The sequence below is a fragment of the Mytilus galloprovincialis genome, chromosome 9, assembly GCF_965363235.1.
Source record: "Mytilus galloprovincialis chromosome 9, xbMytGall1.hap1.1, whole genome shotgun sequence".
NCBI classification, from domain to species: Eukaryota; Metazoa; Mollusca; class Bivalvia; order Mytilida; family Mytilidae; genus Mytilus; species Mytilus galloprovincialis.
The window spans coordinates 25,175,498-25,193,175 of record NC_134846.1 but is presented as its reverse complement, the minus strand read 5'-3'; the positions used below and the strand labels follow the sequence as shown (position 1 = coordinate 25,193,175).

General features: G+C 32.2%; 1 protein-coding gene across 4 annotated transcripts in view; it reads left to right on the top strand.

Annotated features, from left to right (window-relative positions):
- LOC143044695 (RYamide receptor-like) overlaps positions 1–4,119 on the top strand; it is a 63,553-nt gene extending 59,434 nt beyond the window's left edge. For all 4 annotated transcript variants that reach the window (XM_076216771.1, XM_076216768.1, XM_076216769.1 and 1 more), the window contains exon 3: positions 3,644–4,119. In XM_076216771.1, coding sequence (XP_076072886.1) covers positions 3,644–4,066 — 423 coding nt within the window. In that variant the 3' untranslated portion in view covers positions 4,067–4,119. The remainder of the gene's footprint in view (positions 1–3,643) is intronic.
- Positions 4,120–17,678: the final 13,559 nt, after the last annotated feature.

Genomic DNA, 17,678 nt, shown 5'->3' with positions numbered 1-17,678 from the left:
CGTTGTGTTGCTTATGTGATAACAAATCCGGTAAATAGTCTAATTCGGTTGGTCACATTCATGAAAGGGAAGGGGATTGTAGTTACGACGTTAGGAACATATCCGATATCATTTGTGAAACAGTTATTCCATAACGGTTAACCAACTCGTAATGGTGTCCGTAAAATTCACGAAAGGATGATTTCAACTTCACCATTTGGAACTCTTGGTTTAATAGATTCCTGGTGAGCGGTAACCCTCTATCAAGAAAATCATGATAGGAAATGCAAGCACGGGAATATCGTCTAAATTGGGTTATGTAAAAGCAATGATCGAATATAATATTGTATTTGAACCTGTGTATCCTTTTAAATTTATTTTGCAACGCTTGACTGATTTTGTTAGATACATTGAGGCGACTACCAATCATATATTACATATCATAGATGTTATATGGGATTGAAATTCGGCGATTTGAAGGGCCATTACAAAGTCCAAATGTTATACTGATTTAGGAAATCCATAGTTACTATGATATTGATGTATGTGGCCGGACATAGTCATGCTGCAAAATCTCCCTCTGTCGGTCAATTATATTGATTTTGAGGATATTTGACTGCATAACACGAACTCTTTAACGTCACAGAATAGGTTTGTTCTGAGCTTATAGAATATTGCTGCCCATATAACTTTCATGGCCAAAAATACCAATTGCCTGTACGCTCATATCTGCAGGTGTTTGTCCATCACATCTGCGGGGAAAATGTAACTCATCGCTGAACAAAAGTCACGTCATGATTCACAGTCAAAACAATTTAATGGGCCCCAAAAATGAAATAACAAAATTACCAAACCGAAAGTTAAATGAAAACTGACACAGCAAAAGGTTCGACTATATCAACCAATTGAACGATTATAAAACAACAGTCATACTCACTTAATCCAGGCCCTTCCAAACGAAGATGGTTTGTTGAAACTGGTCGACTTTGTTGCATGGCTACATATCTGTTTCAGTGTATTGGCAACATTGTGTGACAACTCAAACTCATTAAAAAAGTAATCAACATTAGGTTTACTTTTGTGCTGGCAAAGTATGTTATGGACTATCTTGTTTGAAATTTCTCGTCAATCTAGGAAATCTGCGTCAGTGACTGTTCGATAATGCAGATGAAAAACCAGGATTTTGTACTGGAATAGCGATATCAGGTCTATCAATTTTATGGATATTTTGTGCTGATCGAGCTCGATTTAATGTCAGTCATATGTGTAAAACTGGGATCTTGTGAATGTTGAATTGTCAATGGACCTTAATTGATAATACCTACTTTGGATAAGGCAGACCTTGTTAAATACACTTGACAAGTTAAAAAATGCTCGAATCTGTATTATATATTTTGAATACATTTTAAATTAATAAATATTCTTTTTTTTTGTGTTTACGAATCGGATTTTTGCGTCAAATATTTTGCAGACTATAGTTTGATAAAATTCAGAAAAGGTTTCTCTCAGCATGCTCAGGTTCTGTGAATTTTAAAAATGTATACCTTTTCGATGGCATTGCACTTAAACGTATGACATTGCACATCTTCGTATCACTGTTGAACTTGAACAAAAATCTGTTAAATGGTTGACCGTAGTTGAATCGTTATAAATGTTCTCCTTTTTCTATTATAAATATTCACTACTATCATAAAGTTATTTATCGTGTATACAACTCTAAATATTTTTAATAAATTTATGATTTTTAAATATTTTGGCCTCGAGAATAAGTAAGAGACAATTATTATCGAAATGATACGGATAAATTGGTGCTGTTAATTTTAATTACATTTCACTATAATTTTATAATGTTATATCAGTAAAGATTTTGATAATATAATTGGTAAAAACAATAGGAAAAGTAAATGAGCACCAAAGAAAACCCCTTATTTTTGGTTAATTTGTGATTATAAATCTTACCGTTTCTCTCAAACAATTTTATTGGTAAGTTGTTACGCATGTTTCTTCAAAGAAAACGTTGAAAAGCTTCATAAATATCATTAATTCTTGTTGTGAAAAGGCACATATCATGACGTCATAAAATTCAAAATATTAAATTAGACATCATTGTTAGAATGCTATGTACTGATTAGTCTTAATTGATAAAGTCTTATTACATCAATTTATAATACAAGTCTTAAAGTTTTACTTTTGAATTTCTTTTTCGTGTAGCTGTCTGATGATCTTATCGGGGCCTTTTATAGCTGACTATGCGGTATGGGCTTTGCACATTGTTGAAGACCTACGGTGACCTATAGTTGTTAATGTCTGTGTCATTTTGGTCTTTTGTGGATAGTTGTCTTATTGGCAATCATACCACATCTTCTTTTTTATATGATGATACATTTGTGATGTGACAATTCTACGATACATGTTTCTTGTATTAGATAACAAAGATTACGCTACACGTGTAACGTGATGGCTCATTTATAAATAGTCATTAAGGACATGAAGAACTGAGGGCAGAAGTCCTCTATCTTTTTCTATGTATTCATTTCTTATTTTATAGAATTGTTATGTTTTTGCTATATTATGTTTTTTTTAGCGTTTTTTGTCAAACACTAATTATGTTTTATGACAATAAAGATATCATTAAAATTCATTTTGCTCCATTTATGTTAACATTCCCTTTAATTAAACCGACACGGAAAGTGGTAGCGAGAGCTTGACACATTGAAGACAGTATTTTTGGTCATGTCTCATATTCTTGAGTTGAATTCCAGCTGAGGGGATGTTGTTAATTTGTAAGTGCAAAACGTAGTTCTAGCATGTTAAGGATACATATTAGACATTAAGAATATTCTTTTTAATAATTTATTTATTGTTAATTGTAGGCAATATGGTACCTAAATATAACTAATGACCTATAAATTTCAGACTACAGACATTTCATGTTCTTATCTATCATGCATTTGTATGTTTGTCACGCTAAGCTCCTTAAAAGGCATTACAAATCTTAACAAATCCCAAACAATTTATCTTATCTAAAACATTAAGTTTATATTTTGTTTTATTACTTCGAGCACTTAGACGTTCCCGTCTTATATAGTTTTGAGGAAAATAACCTAATCTGTCCTATTTTAGCAACAATGTTACATAAGGAAGCAGAAATAATGTTTCATTAAATGGAAAGCATTAAGGATAAATGAGATTCAACAACTAAATTTGTTCTGCGGATAAAAAAACTCAGTTAGGATTGGATTGAAAGCTTAAAGCTACCATTTAGTAAATAATAAATCAAGCTATTGGTTTATAGTGTTTGCATCCGATTAAGATTGTTGAATAAGCGATTAGCATCCTGTTTGATATTCGTCATCTATCATTTTCAATTATAACTACATCTTGCATAACTGTTATAAAAAAGTATTTCAGAATCTAAAATTCTGCTGAAGGATTGTTTTGGTACAGACTTCAAATAATATTGTATTTATGGACATTGCTTTATTGTAGCTGCTTGCCAATTACAGTAATCTGAAGTGTTTGCATTCGTTCCTTTATTAGCTTATATGATTATGTTTGCTAGAAATTAAACGACGTTACATTTATAGCTGACTAATTTATTTTCCCAATCCTACAATCTATTGTTTGATTTGCATTTTGTAAGAATTTCATAATATATTTTCAGATTATAAAGATGATGATTACTGTTGTTGTGATTTATGCCATTTGTTGGCTTCCCTTGAACATTATCAACTTTGTTGGAGCCATAGACATTAGAATATATAATATTCGAGGTATGAATTATATTTGGATGGCAAGCCATTGGCTTGCAATGAGTAACTGTATGTATAACCCTTTCATTTATTGCTGGATGAACGCCAAATTCCGGAATGGCTTTTTGAGAGTTTTCAGTTGTTTTACATGCGGAGTGATAGACTGTCAAGACAGACTCGAACTTGAACGACTGCGACGCCAAGATACAATGCTCACATCTATGAATGGAAATAGTAATTCCTCAAGAAGATTTAATTCATCAAAACGTTCATCTTCAAACTCCAAAAGATCATACTGTGACTATACTGCAATAAAAGAAAAAGGCATCCAATAATAAAACTACTTTTGTAGCGCTTATGTATGTAAATAAAAGATATATGATGTTTATATATTGTACATTCATAGCGATACCGTCCTGTTCTTATTGAAAGAATTGAACTACCAGTTCTTATATAATGATAGTATAGGGAAACATTGAAAAATCAAAAAAATGATTATTTCGTTCAATCGTCACACAGTGTGACAACTATTTAATTATATGCTGTTATAACGTGAATCTATCTCGTATTCCTTAAATTGAATTTTTTCATGTTTCATCGTCTCATGTTGACGCAGTAGACTGGTCATATGTGTACGCTTCTATGTAATCCTATTTCAATAAAAGTCGTAATTAGGGAGACACATTAGGCCTGATAAAAAATCCGACGATACAGACTTCATAGTAAGAAGTACGTTGCTTACAGCAACATTATTTAGTTCATCCGTATTCAACCCTAGACAATTCAAATAGCTTTTTTGTTGCTAAACTAAAAATAAATGCAATTGTCAATTGTGGCTCTTTTTTAAAGGGAAATTATTTTTTATCTTTTAAATCGTTAATACAAAATAAATACTTTCATTGCATTTTCATATCAATTTTAATTTCGATCAAATTGATTGGGTTAACTAAAGAAAGGCGAAATATACCAAAGGAATATTCAAACGTTTTACCGAAAAAAACAAACTGACAATGCCATGGAAAACATGAATATAGTTATCAAAGGTACCAGGATTATAATTAAGTACGCCAGACGCGCGTTTCGTCTAAATACGACTCAACATAGAAAAAACTGAGCAACACGAATATACCAAAACCAGAGATGGTCTCTGGTGACCAACATAAGACACCCATCGTATAACTTCTTAGTCTTCTAAGTCATTGGACGTGTATTACAATGTAACTCTTATCACTCCCCAATACATCACAAAATCATTAAACCATCAGTAAAGTTAAAAGACTTGTACAGGTTGAGAGTTGTCGAATCGGCACTCATACCACCTCTTTAATTTATTTTACAATTCAAACTTTACAAAAAAGAAATAAAAAAGAACTACACTTAATTAAAAGGAGTGATTGGTGAAAAACAATGTTTATCCGATTCTTAAACCAATGCATTTAAATATCATAAACTAAGTCTTGTGTGCACGATTGTATCACTTTTTATACAAACATATTGTATGATCGTCATTTTTTCTCTCTGTCTGTTATGATGTGAAAATATGGCAGCTCATTAATTGTCGTGCTTGAAAGCCGTAGTTTACCGAGTGTCACCTTATAGTAAACAATCAACAAAGAAGCATGTATATTGAGCACGTGTATAATATGTACAATCAGATAAAAGTTTTTTTCAGTGACAGATCCATGCGTATTGCGATCACCGGATTTTTACGAGAAAGGTCACGCTAAGGTCACTTTGATTACGGAAAATATGTCGGCGAATTGCTTCCTGGAAGTTTCTTAAGTTTCTACAGAATATTGTCTTTAACCCTTTGACCAAAATATCAAACAAGTTAAAAAAATTTGAACCGCACACTTTATCTGTATCCTTATTTTTGACATTTTTACCTATTGTGTCTGTTTTGTTCACACACCGTTGTTGATATAACAAAATTTAATACGACTTTCATACAAGTGAGAGGTTAAGCTAGCCATAACACCAGATTGAATCCACCATTTCTACATTTGTAAATGCCTGTACCAAGTCAGGATTATGGCAATTCATTCGTTTGAAGTATTTGAGCTTTTGCTTTTGCCATTTGATTAGGGACTTTCCGTTTTGAATTTTCATCGGAGTTCAGTATTGTTGTGATTTTACTTTTTATTTCATTTATTTCAAATTATTTGATAATTGTTATTTAAATCAATATAATAACTTTATACTAATACAGTAATCAACGGACAAAACAATGCACCGGGTAGTCAATATAACAAATACGTGAACAATAGAAATGACCATCGAAGTTCCCTCAATCTTATATGTTCTGGAGGTAAACGTATGCAAGCATTTTAATTGTCTTAATTCTGATTTTGTGCTTTTAAGAGTGATGGGTTTGTATTTGCATTGTTATCAACACTAATGTCTCCTTGGAGAAAACATCTTTCTATCATTTGCAAGACCTTTTCGTCGATTACTTCAAGGCAATTTGTTTTAAAACTTCATAATGGAAATGCTTCGACTGTGTTGTGTGGTGGTCTTTTTTCTGAAGAGGATTATTTTATTTCCTGTAGATTTAATCTTTAAGGTTAAGATGCAGGATGTGGCACAACTTTAGGACATTTCTTTATTTCTATCATAGTTGTGCTTTGACTAAAACTATTTTTAATCAGGGGTAAATGTTTTGCTATTTTCTAGTGTTCAGGTGATTTGTACATCTAGCATTATATAGCTACCACTTCAGTCTCTTATCATTGAAGTCAACTGGCATACTAATAAGTACCCTCGCACGAGATTTCACACTTTAAGAAAATACATCTTCACCACCAATATCTCCTAACATAGAAATTAGAGATCTAGAATATAAAGCTGAAAGACGTAAAGCTTTAACTGCAGAGTATGCTATAATTGACACCTTAGTAGAACTTGGTGTGTTTATAGAAGCTAAAACAGTACCTTCACTAATAAAAAGGATTGAAGCATAAGCATGAGCTACATTAAGAAAACAGTTGGATTCAAAGCAAGATCTAGAGTACAAGAAGGAGTTTAAGTTGAAAACTGCCTGTCTGATAGTGATATGGTTATATGGTTATGTGATGCTTTAATCTTTAAATTGTCTTAAAGTAAAAACTCAAAATATTGGTACCCTTTGAGAACAGTTGAATTTAACTACTTCTCCTGTTATGGCTCTTGTTTCAAGTCCAGTCGTGTCTTCGTGCAACCGTTTTCCTACAAAAAGTTTAAAATAACTTTAAAATTGTTTCAAGGTGTTTTCTTTCATCAAGACTCGGTATTGATAATGAAGATTAATCTGTCCAAAAGCCAGATTTATGTTTATTACTTTAACGTCAACTGGTATTTCGTGTAAATAGAAATATATAATTTGAGGTTGAAATTCTGTTTTCTTTAACTTGCCTTCATTTACCATCTCGTCTCTTCTAGCACATATATCATTCATCACAATCATTTTAATAATAAGTAAGTATAAAACTTCTCGTTTATCTTCTATAGTGATTTTTCATCTTTTTGTTACGGACTATAATTTATGGTTTGCTGGTCAGCAAAAATAAATCACTTTTTTCAGAGATATAAGATTGTGAAAGCTTTTTTCTATGCTAACTCAGTTTTCGTTTGGATGTAAATCTTACTGGAAAAAACCAACACGTTCACCTTTATATATATTTATCTGTCAAGAAAGAAACACAAAAGCATTCAGTTAATTTCACACATTCCGTTTAATTTAATTTTATAAAATTGAACTTGCACTGAATTAAATCAAGTTATTCGTAGTTAATGTTTATATTATAATTTATAATTACCTGTTATTCCAAAACATAATGCGTTCATTGTATGGATATACATAGACATAAGACTTATCAAATTGTGTACGCCTGACGTCTACAAAAAAGTTTTATCTGCGATTGTGATTAAAAAAAACTTAAAAAGTTTAAATAGGGTACGAATTTAAAGAGCATTTACCAAATACAGCTAAGGTAATCTATATATATTATTACCATATCAACATAGTCCATTCCAACACAGAAGTCCTGACTATATAATTTTAGGTTTTTATTTATATCTCACTGTTTTGATTTGCTGATGGCATTTTGCATAAAATAAAACTTTTTATCAACTACTTAGTTATTTTTTTTAACACTCAGTTTTTTCACACAAAATATAAATTTTTTAACAATGTGAGCGTACAATTATTGCAAGTTTTTGGAAAATTGTAACGTGAATTACAAGTCAGCTTCATGTCTCACATATAAATTGCTGATAGGAAAGAGAACACTTTTCAAAACCAGGAAAGAAATTAAGAGACATCCTAGAATGTTCCATAACAATTGCATTGCAACAAAAGTTTTATGATGACTTTCATTTATAGGTTATGTTGACTTTTTTTGAACTTTAATATCTACCTAGGAAATATCAAACTAAACTGCAAATGTCAATAATTTTTTTTAGTGACTGCCTTTTTAAACTAATTTCAGGACGATCAACCCCATCGGGAAATCTGTTTTTTTTTTTTATAATTATCACATTATTGAGGAAAACAATTTACAAAATAACGTACGAAGTTGAACAGCATTGAGGACCAAAATTCCTAGATGTTGTGTCAAATACAGCTACGGTAATCTATTCCAAAGGTAGAAAAGCCTTAGTATTTCAAAAATTCTAAATTTTGTAAACAGTTAATTTATGAATATGACCATATCAATAAAAATTCATCTTAGCACAGAAGTGCTGACTATTGGGCTGGTGATGCACTCGGGGAATTAAAACTCCACCAGCAGTTGCATCGACCCAGTGGTTGTAAATAAACATATCATAGATACTAGGATTAAATTTTGTTTATACGCAAGACGCACGTTTCGTCTACAAAATACTCGTCGGTGACAGTCGAATCGAAAAAAGATAAAAAGGTCAAATGAAGTACGAAGTTGAAGAGCATTGAGGTTCAAAATTCCTAGAAGTTGTGCTAAATACAGCAAGTCACCATGTGTATCAGGTAAACAATTCAAAATACAGGCTTCGTGTTGAAGCCTTGGCTCACATCAAACAGCAAGCTATCAAATGGCTCAAAATGCCTAGTGAAACAGAAAAACCAGCGGTCTAATCCATATAAATAACGAGAAACGTTAAACACTCACGAGCCATATAAATAAACAACAGGCTCCTGACTTAGGAAAGATGTAAACAATGCAATGGGTTTAAAAGAGCAGTCAAACTCATAAACCGAAAATAAACTGACAACGCCATTTTAACAGGTGCCAACCTTCACCATAACATTGAACAGTAGTGTAACATAGAAAGAAACACAATAAAAATATCAATTTCAATTGAATAGTATAGATCTAGAATAGTTAAATACTTTCAATAACTATGCTATGCATTTGAAAAAAATAGCAGTTTGGCTATCTGAAAACGTTTTTGTTGTAAATGAATCATTTCAAGGCTTTTAAACAAAATTATGTTTTGTTTTTATATCAGAATATACAAAATCAAGTAACATAATATTATTCCCTCATCCTGTATTCGGTAGGTATTGCAGGGTATCTACAGACAACAAAATAAATACGGCATCACAGTGGGGACTGACCAATTATATTTAATAGAATGAATACATGTACATATCATTAGAATATTTCTACAACGTTAAAGGTATGTCGTTCAATTTATTTGTGTTTAACACTTGGTATCAAACTTGGCAAACACAAACTATGTTGTAAGTGAATAATGTCCTTTTAGGGATTTAATTAATTTTAATATTTTGTTTAAATTTAACTTAGTCATGGGATGAAATTTATCAAAACAAGCTTCCATAAACAATACTACTAGACTTTTAGTTTTATCTGCCAGAGGGACTAGTAAATATGAATAAAGACCTATCGACACCAATATGTTAACTCGGTTCAACCATTAAATGTCCTTCTGGTTAAATGAATTTAACGTACATCGTAATAAGAAGTAATACTATTGTCATAGAATGGTCAGATAATATGGCTACAAGATATATATCTTAAATAACTCTAGCACCTGGACGTTTTACATTGGTGTACGACAGTGATATTGCTGAATAGTTATATTTAAGGATGTACTTAGGGCAGGTTAGGCGAAAATTAATAAATTAAGAAGTTAAAATTGATACTTTAAGCTGGTAGAGCATCAACTAAGGATAACAATAAGCTAAAAATATTGATCGGTCATCGACCTCCTTTTCAAGATATTTGAGATTTAAAATGTAGCTGGAAAGGCTGACTCGGACTTTCACTTTATTTTTGCATTGATATTATTGGGTCTCAAAACAAAAGAAAGAAAATCAAGAATCTTCTAAAATTTTGATAAATGACCTTTCATGAGCTTCTAAGTCTTATATGAAAAAATAAATGGGTGTTATGGGGCAAAATATTTTACACTGTATTGTATGGAAAAACACCAAGGAGTCCGAAAATTTGACACAAATTTCAAAACCTCACCTAAGTACATCCTTAAACAGATAATAAGATGATTTATCAAAGGAAATTAAAAATAACAAAGCTTTTAAGCTGACGTATTTCTTTTACTTACTGAAAGGATTTATTGGCTTAACTATGTTTTTACCGATTACATTATTATGCAAATCATAAAAATCAATCATAGAATTTATACACACTGTCAACAGCAATAAAAGATTTATAAAAATACCAATATGAGTCCACCTGCTTTCAAATGCTATAAACTGAATGTTAATAGTTGTGCTTTAGTGTCTCAGGTAATAGTTCAGATTTATCATGAGCCTGTATACTTTTCTTTTGGAAATTATATACATGTATATCCTAAATACAATTTGCATCTGTCTGCCATGCATAACAATAACAAGACAAACTAGATTTGCCATTGCAAGCAATAGCGGATGGCACCCTTCCCCCATTGCCAGGCGAGCGGCAGCCATTTAGAAAATTCCAAAGTCAAAGAATGAATCTACACATGCAAATTATCATTTTAGTTAAGTTTCATTAATTTTGGAGCATTTTGAAATTTTGGACATTTTTGCTGTTTCTATAGTTACGGCGCCATTTTGAAAATTCCAACTTCAAAATGCAAGTCTGCTTATGCCAGTGACAATTTCTGTAAAGTTTCATCCAGTTTGCAGCATTTTTAATTTATTTTTCAAAATTTTGACCTTTTTGCATTGTTTCCATGGTAACAACAGCCATTTTGGAAATTCCAACTGCAAATGCCACATCTTCCAATGTTGCTCGTCGTTACTGTGAAGTTTCATTAAGTTTGGAACATTTTGAGATTTTTGAAATTTTTGGAGTAGTTTCCATGGCAACATAGTAGTTCCAATGAGTGCCAAAATCATCCAACACCTGTATATAGTGGGCACCTACATTGTATTAAAATATAATGATTTTGAGTTCAAGCATATCCAAACAGTTCACCTAAACAAAACACTGGATTTTTTCACATTTGTTTCGTTTCCATGGCAACGGCAGCCATCTTGATGGTGCCATACTCCACTGCACTATAGAATGTGGTGGTCTACATTATGGTATAGTTCCATCAATATTGTTCAAGCCAATTCCTAAAAAATAGCATGGACAAAAAGTGTGGAAGAATAAATATAATAAGAAAAAAAGAAACGAACAATAACAATATGTCACCCCAACTCCGTTGAGGGTGCCATAATATTAAACTTGGAAGGAACATTTTATTGCTAAAGTATGTTCCATTTCTATTTAGGTAGTGTTGTATCTATAAAAGGTGTTTTGTTTAGGTTCTTTGCCTTTAAAACTGTTAAAAACGAGCAAACATGATGAGTGATATTCACTACCAAGCACTAGTAACTGTACTTAGTGAGAGTGTATTTCCTTAATATTTTACAGATTGTGAATATTTACGCAAAATGATGGAAATTGTGACGGAAACTTATATTGAATTTTGCTAATGTTAAACACGACACGAAGAAACATGTCAAATTAACAAAATCATCCGGGTTCTGACCATTAATTTAGATAACATCCTTCCATCTATCTCTGAAGCTGAATTTGTGTTTAAATGGATGTAATCACGCACTTTGCATCAAAAGAGCATTGGGTTTAATATTATAATTACTATAAATTAACCTATCTTAATGCTATTAAAGCAAACTTTGATTAAAGATTTTTTGTTTTGTATGAGTACGCAATGTTGCAGTTATCGATAAAATTCATCGTGAAACGATGAAAATTAATTTATGGCAGTCATAAAAAGAGGACAAGAGAAGCTTTTAGATTTCAAAACATAAGTTGTCACTGAGGGATATTAATCAAGGTAATATACTATTATCTACAAAATAGATATAGGAAGATGTGGTATGGGTGCCAATTGTAAAAGTATTAAACCATTATAGGTCAAGGTACGGTCTTCAACACGGAGCCTAGGTTCACATCGAACAACAACCTATAAAAGGCCCAAAACAATTACTGGTGTTAAATCATTCAAACGGGAATACCAACGGTCTAATCTATATAAAAAATGAGAAACACCTATGAACCACATTAACAGACGACAACCACTGAACATCAGATTTCTGACTTATGTAGGACTTACTCCCTTAAACAAATTGGCATCATATTCATGGAAGAAGAAACATGAGTGTACCTTGGCATTGATTTTATCGTTGTTAATAATAATATGAAAGAAGAACCATTATGTTGTCGTATTATTTAACATATCTTGTGCACATTGATCGGTTTTAGTTTTATGGCGTTGAAGAGTCCAATATCGTCAATATCATCAAGATGCCTGGTATGCTTCGAAAATGTAAGTTTTCAGAATTAATTTACACATGTTACATGTGAACGGGGAAAAGCCTTGAAAAGAGATTAGTACGACAAAATACAACAAACTAAATTACTTTTCGTATTTCTTTTTTATTGTCGCCATACTCACTATTGTACATTTATTTGTTGTTTAATTTAATTCCGAAAAAATAGTAGAACTTACCACGCGGTCGCATTGAAGTGAAGTGGTGAAAAGCAGTTAATCTGAATAAATATATATAACAAACTAACGAAATTTCCAAGCGGTATATGTAGATTTAGTTAACAATATTGACTAAGTTTCTGGAAAAGTTAAAGTTTGGTATGCGGATGCATTAAAAGATTAGACGTGGGATGTCAGATCAGATACCAGTAACAAAACTTGTAACCAGAGATCCTGAACTTATTGAACCAGACAAGTTAAAACGATTGTCAATTTTAATTTAAGGAATTTAATTGCAGACTGAGATTTAGTTTCAGGAAATATATACATGTTATAAACAAACAAGTGTTCATGTTTCAACCTTTCTCTCTCCTTCTGCACTAAGAATGCTAGATAAAGTCAATAACCTATAAGTGTTAAATGTTTGTTGTCAATTCGGTTTTGTTTTCTTGACATCTACGTACTTCGATCAGGAAATCTTTTCTGTCAGATGTTTATTATTAAAGCTCCGGTCACACCTTAACGGATAGCGCGAACGCGATAATTCAAATTTAAGTTAATGTCGATTTTAAAGTTGAGGAAATGCAACATTTGAAATAAAAGAATAGCGTTCCAATGTCCCTAATAGATGCATGTATTTGATCGGCTCCAGGACAATAATTTTCAAAACATTGTTTTGGGTTCATTTAAAATCTTCCATAGATATGAGATCACTAACAATCCTTTATTTTATCATATAATTTTTACTTTCCAAACCTTTCAACAAAAAATGTGTAGTGCTATGGTGAGACAAACTTCTAATATAAATTAATAAAAATCATACAAAAAATGCAATTGAGAGAATGCAATGTTAAATATAAATTATACTTTAAAATAACTGTGTTATGAATCTCACAAAAATCCTACAAGAAAACAGATATATGTATAAAAGTGATTACGTTACAATTTGTCAGATCATTGATATTTCCTAAGGCATTACTCCTATAAAAATAGTTGATCTGTCCAGTTCTTATGAACTTTTGTTAAATTGTGCTGCCTGGTATAGATCTTTAATATATTTTCATAAAAATATCGCGGGAATTTCATACTTAAGAGTCCCTTTAATGCAAACTCTTATAAAAATTTTAATTTTATTCACTTAAAATATTTATTTGGCACTGATATATTCGGTCTCAATCGTGACATTCTTGAAATAAGGCAATACTTATGAACGTCAGAGGGGTTCACGAGACCGGACAGGCCGAAAGTTGGTAGTTACATGCACCAATGCGGACATTGGGTAGTTTTCAATCCATAACTTATAATAAATTCTTTTGAGACGTTTAATATGAGATGATTCTATGCGACTGTCATACACGCGATAGGTTTGTCTAGTTATAAAACCAGGTTTAATTCACTATTTTCTACACAGTGAAATGTCTTTATCAAATTAGAAATATGACTTCCCATTTGATTTTTTCTAGGAGTTATTTTTGTTTTTTAACTTTAAAGAGGACATCTTGGCAAAAATACAACCGCAGAGAGTATGATTGTCCCTTCAAATAATCAATGGCTTGATTTAAACTTAACGTTCAGCAGACTGTGGAATTAACTCGTATTTGGAACTTGAAGTAAAATTGTATAGCACATTTAAAGACATGGGCCTAGTTATTGGAGTCAGTTTACTGCAGAATATTGAAGAGAAAGGTTGTACCATTGCCACTGAAATAAAACACAAATGAATTAGTATGGGTCCTACCAAGTTATAAAATAGAAACAAGTCAAACGACATTAGAGAAATTCATAAAAAGACATTGCTGCTGATGATATCACCCACCTACAAACAATACCTTACCTATTATTCGGTTAACAAATCTGACTGCTTGAGCTCATCATGACTTCGATCAATGTGGCTCAGTAGTGTTGTAGAAAAAATGTAAGCAGATTGGCACCATAACAATGAAAATAACGATTCAATCAATAACATGTTATCATTATCACTATCACTATCTAAAAAAGGAGGATTGTGGTCTATACAGTAAATGTACAATTGCAAGAAAAGGCTGCTATAGAAATTAGAGGGGTACCATACTGCACATCAAGTGATATATAACCAATGTTTGCATCATATACAGAAAGGATTTCAGAAACAGTTTAAATTATATACCCTCTTTTCAAAAATTATCAATTGAATGGTAATGAAGAAAAACTCTTCTATGACTTTAGAGACCAGCTCATAAGCTGTGAACATTGCACCTACAAAGGTCCGTTGTTTAGAACAATAATTTGTTCAACCATTAAATTACTTCAACGGGTACCAAAACTTTGAATAAAGCCGTTTTACATTACTTTTTATGTAACAACGGTTGAAGAGTAGAATCGCTTTTACCAAAAGTTATTTTTAGTACTTTATAATCTTCGTACAGGTTATAGGTCTCGTAACATATTTTTGTACTTTATATGTTTGTCACAGGATGTCCCGTATTGATACATAATTGTTTTGTACTTTCTATACTTTTTACTTGATATCCCGTCTCGTAAAACAATTTTGTAGGTAACATTTGAAGGCGATTTGACACGATATGATATATAAATACGATACAATAGTACATTTTGTATTAAACTTGTTGGGATTTGTAGACTATTTGCCTTCGTTCCGTATGAAGTAACCAGAACTTAAAGCCTCACATACTAGACGAACTTTCACAGATTATTTTAAAGAGGACTTACATTGCACATTACACAACAGATCATATGACGATTATGTTTTTTAAGAACATACTTTTGAAGAAACGATCTCTGACACATCGAGATATCATTGACCATTCCTTCTGCATGATGTCTTGCGTAGAAGCGGTATGCATTAAAAGCTGTAAAATACACACTATAACATTTAGAAAAGAATTTTCACGTCTTCAAGACAAGATTGTGTCCTGAGTATATCTCAATAGAAATAGCGAGAGTGGTATTTTACCATTGTACTCTTTTTACAAGCGATTTCCTGTATTATCGATTATAATTATTATCAGCATAGGTCTAGCCACGTGACAAACATGCGATGATAAAGAAGCGATAATCAAAATTTGAGGGGAAATTGTACAAAGTCGTTCAATTCATTATTCTGCAGAAAAATATTTTTTTCAAAACCAAATGAAAACAATTAAGTCATATCTATTTCAACTGATCTTCATACAGGAAGAGTATTTTGCTTCGGCTTATTATCGGCGGAAATGAATAAATAAAAAAACTAGTTATGTGAAAATGTGGCTCTATTTTAGATTATTATTCAATACTTACAGCCCGTAACAGAGAAGTGATCGAATTGATGTTTCTTTACCGTCAAAATTAGCTACGTTATCCACAAACTTAATTGAGTAGTGACCGCACTATTGGTACTTTAACGTTAAAAAGATTGACAATGCTGACAAACTTTCATGTGTCGATAATCAAGTTAAATATCGATAATATTGAAAATAATTCTAATAATATGAAACAAAATATGTCCATGACCATTTCGATTGGGCGAAAAGTAGTCATTTCTTCAAAGTCAGAACAGAAAAAAAAGGATTTATGGAAGGACGTCTTGATATTATTATTTCCTTTATGCCCGCGTCACACTGTCCCGATTTTTACGCCGATGGCAACACGATAATGGAAATTTTCAAAATCGGAACTGATCGTATTCAGATCGGGCTATTCGTAGTGCCATCTTTAACCATCGTAAAACCATCGACCACTTTTTCTAGCCTTCAGGGACAACTTCGGAAAGGGTTCTAAGTTTTTTAACATGTTAAAAAATCCCCGAAGGTGCGTCCGATGTTGAGGGTTCGTATTGAGTTCGTATCACCATCCTCACCATCGTAATGTCACCGGGAATGCATCTTTGCACATCGTATTGCATTCGTGTTTCCATCGTTTCCATCGGGCAGTTTTGACATTACGATGTCTACACGAATGAATCACGAAGCTACCCGAAGGTCTGACGATGGCAACACGACTTTGTGAAGACCTCGTAATCCCGTCGTGTTGCCATCGAATAAAAGTACGAAGGCGACAAGATGGAACTACGACGGCAATAAATCCAGCTAAATGTAAGTTTACTTTCGCGCTAAAATACATTTAAAGTGCCATGCGCGATATGCACTGGTCAGTCTAATATGACAGTTAAGAAAGACGTTCACAAAACATGGAGCTCATATCATATGATTCTATGAGAACAAGAAAGGCGACAGCGTTGTTTCTATAAATTCAAATGGAACAAGAAGAGCAGCTATTACAGGCTCAGGATTTACTTTTACCAGTAAAATATTATTTTTTTTCAATTTTTCATATCAAGTAACATAATGAAAATCATAAACGCGCCTCGTACACTAACACTGCAGGTACACGTATATAGGGAAACCAACTTTTTCTTCATTATTCTGATTTTTATGTTTCGTCTGAGTTGTTGTCACACGAATGTTTACTCCATAACCAGTTTGTTTTCTATATGTCATATTTTGCCGCATTTGTTTCTTTCCCCACATCCTTCCTTTTGTCTATATTATTATGATATTCTCCTGGAAAGAGCTCTTTTTGAATAAAAGGGATCAACGAACCAATTACCTTACCTTTAAGATAGATCAATAAACATGGGCATAATTATGGGTAATTATTCAGACTAGTGCACACATTTTACAGTTCACACAAGGCAATGCCGAGCGTGGCATCTCCTCGTATGTTACATATTGAGGACAAATATGGACAATATATACAAGCTAATACTAACAATGACCACTGCCCTTTTCTCGATCTTGATATCTATATCACTAATGGAAAGCTGAATACTAAAATTTATGATAAAAGGGATGATTTTTCATTTCCTATCGTTAATTATCCGTTTTTAGATGGTGACGTTCCCTTGTCACCATCTTACGGTGTTTATATATCTCAACTTGTACGATTCGCTCGTGTATGTAACAATGTTTTAGATTTTAACGAGAGAAATTTATGTATTACTGAAAAATTATTACACCAGGGTTTTCGATATCACAAACTAGTCAA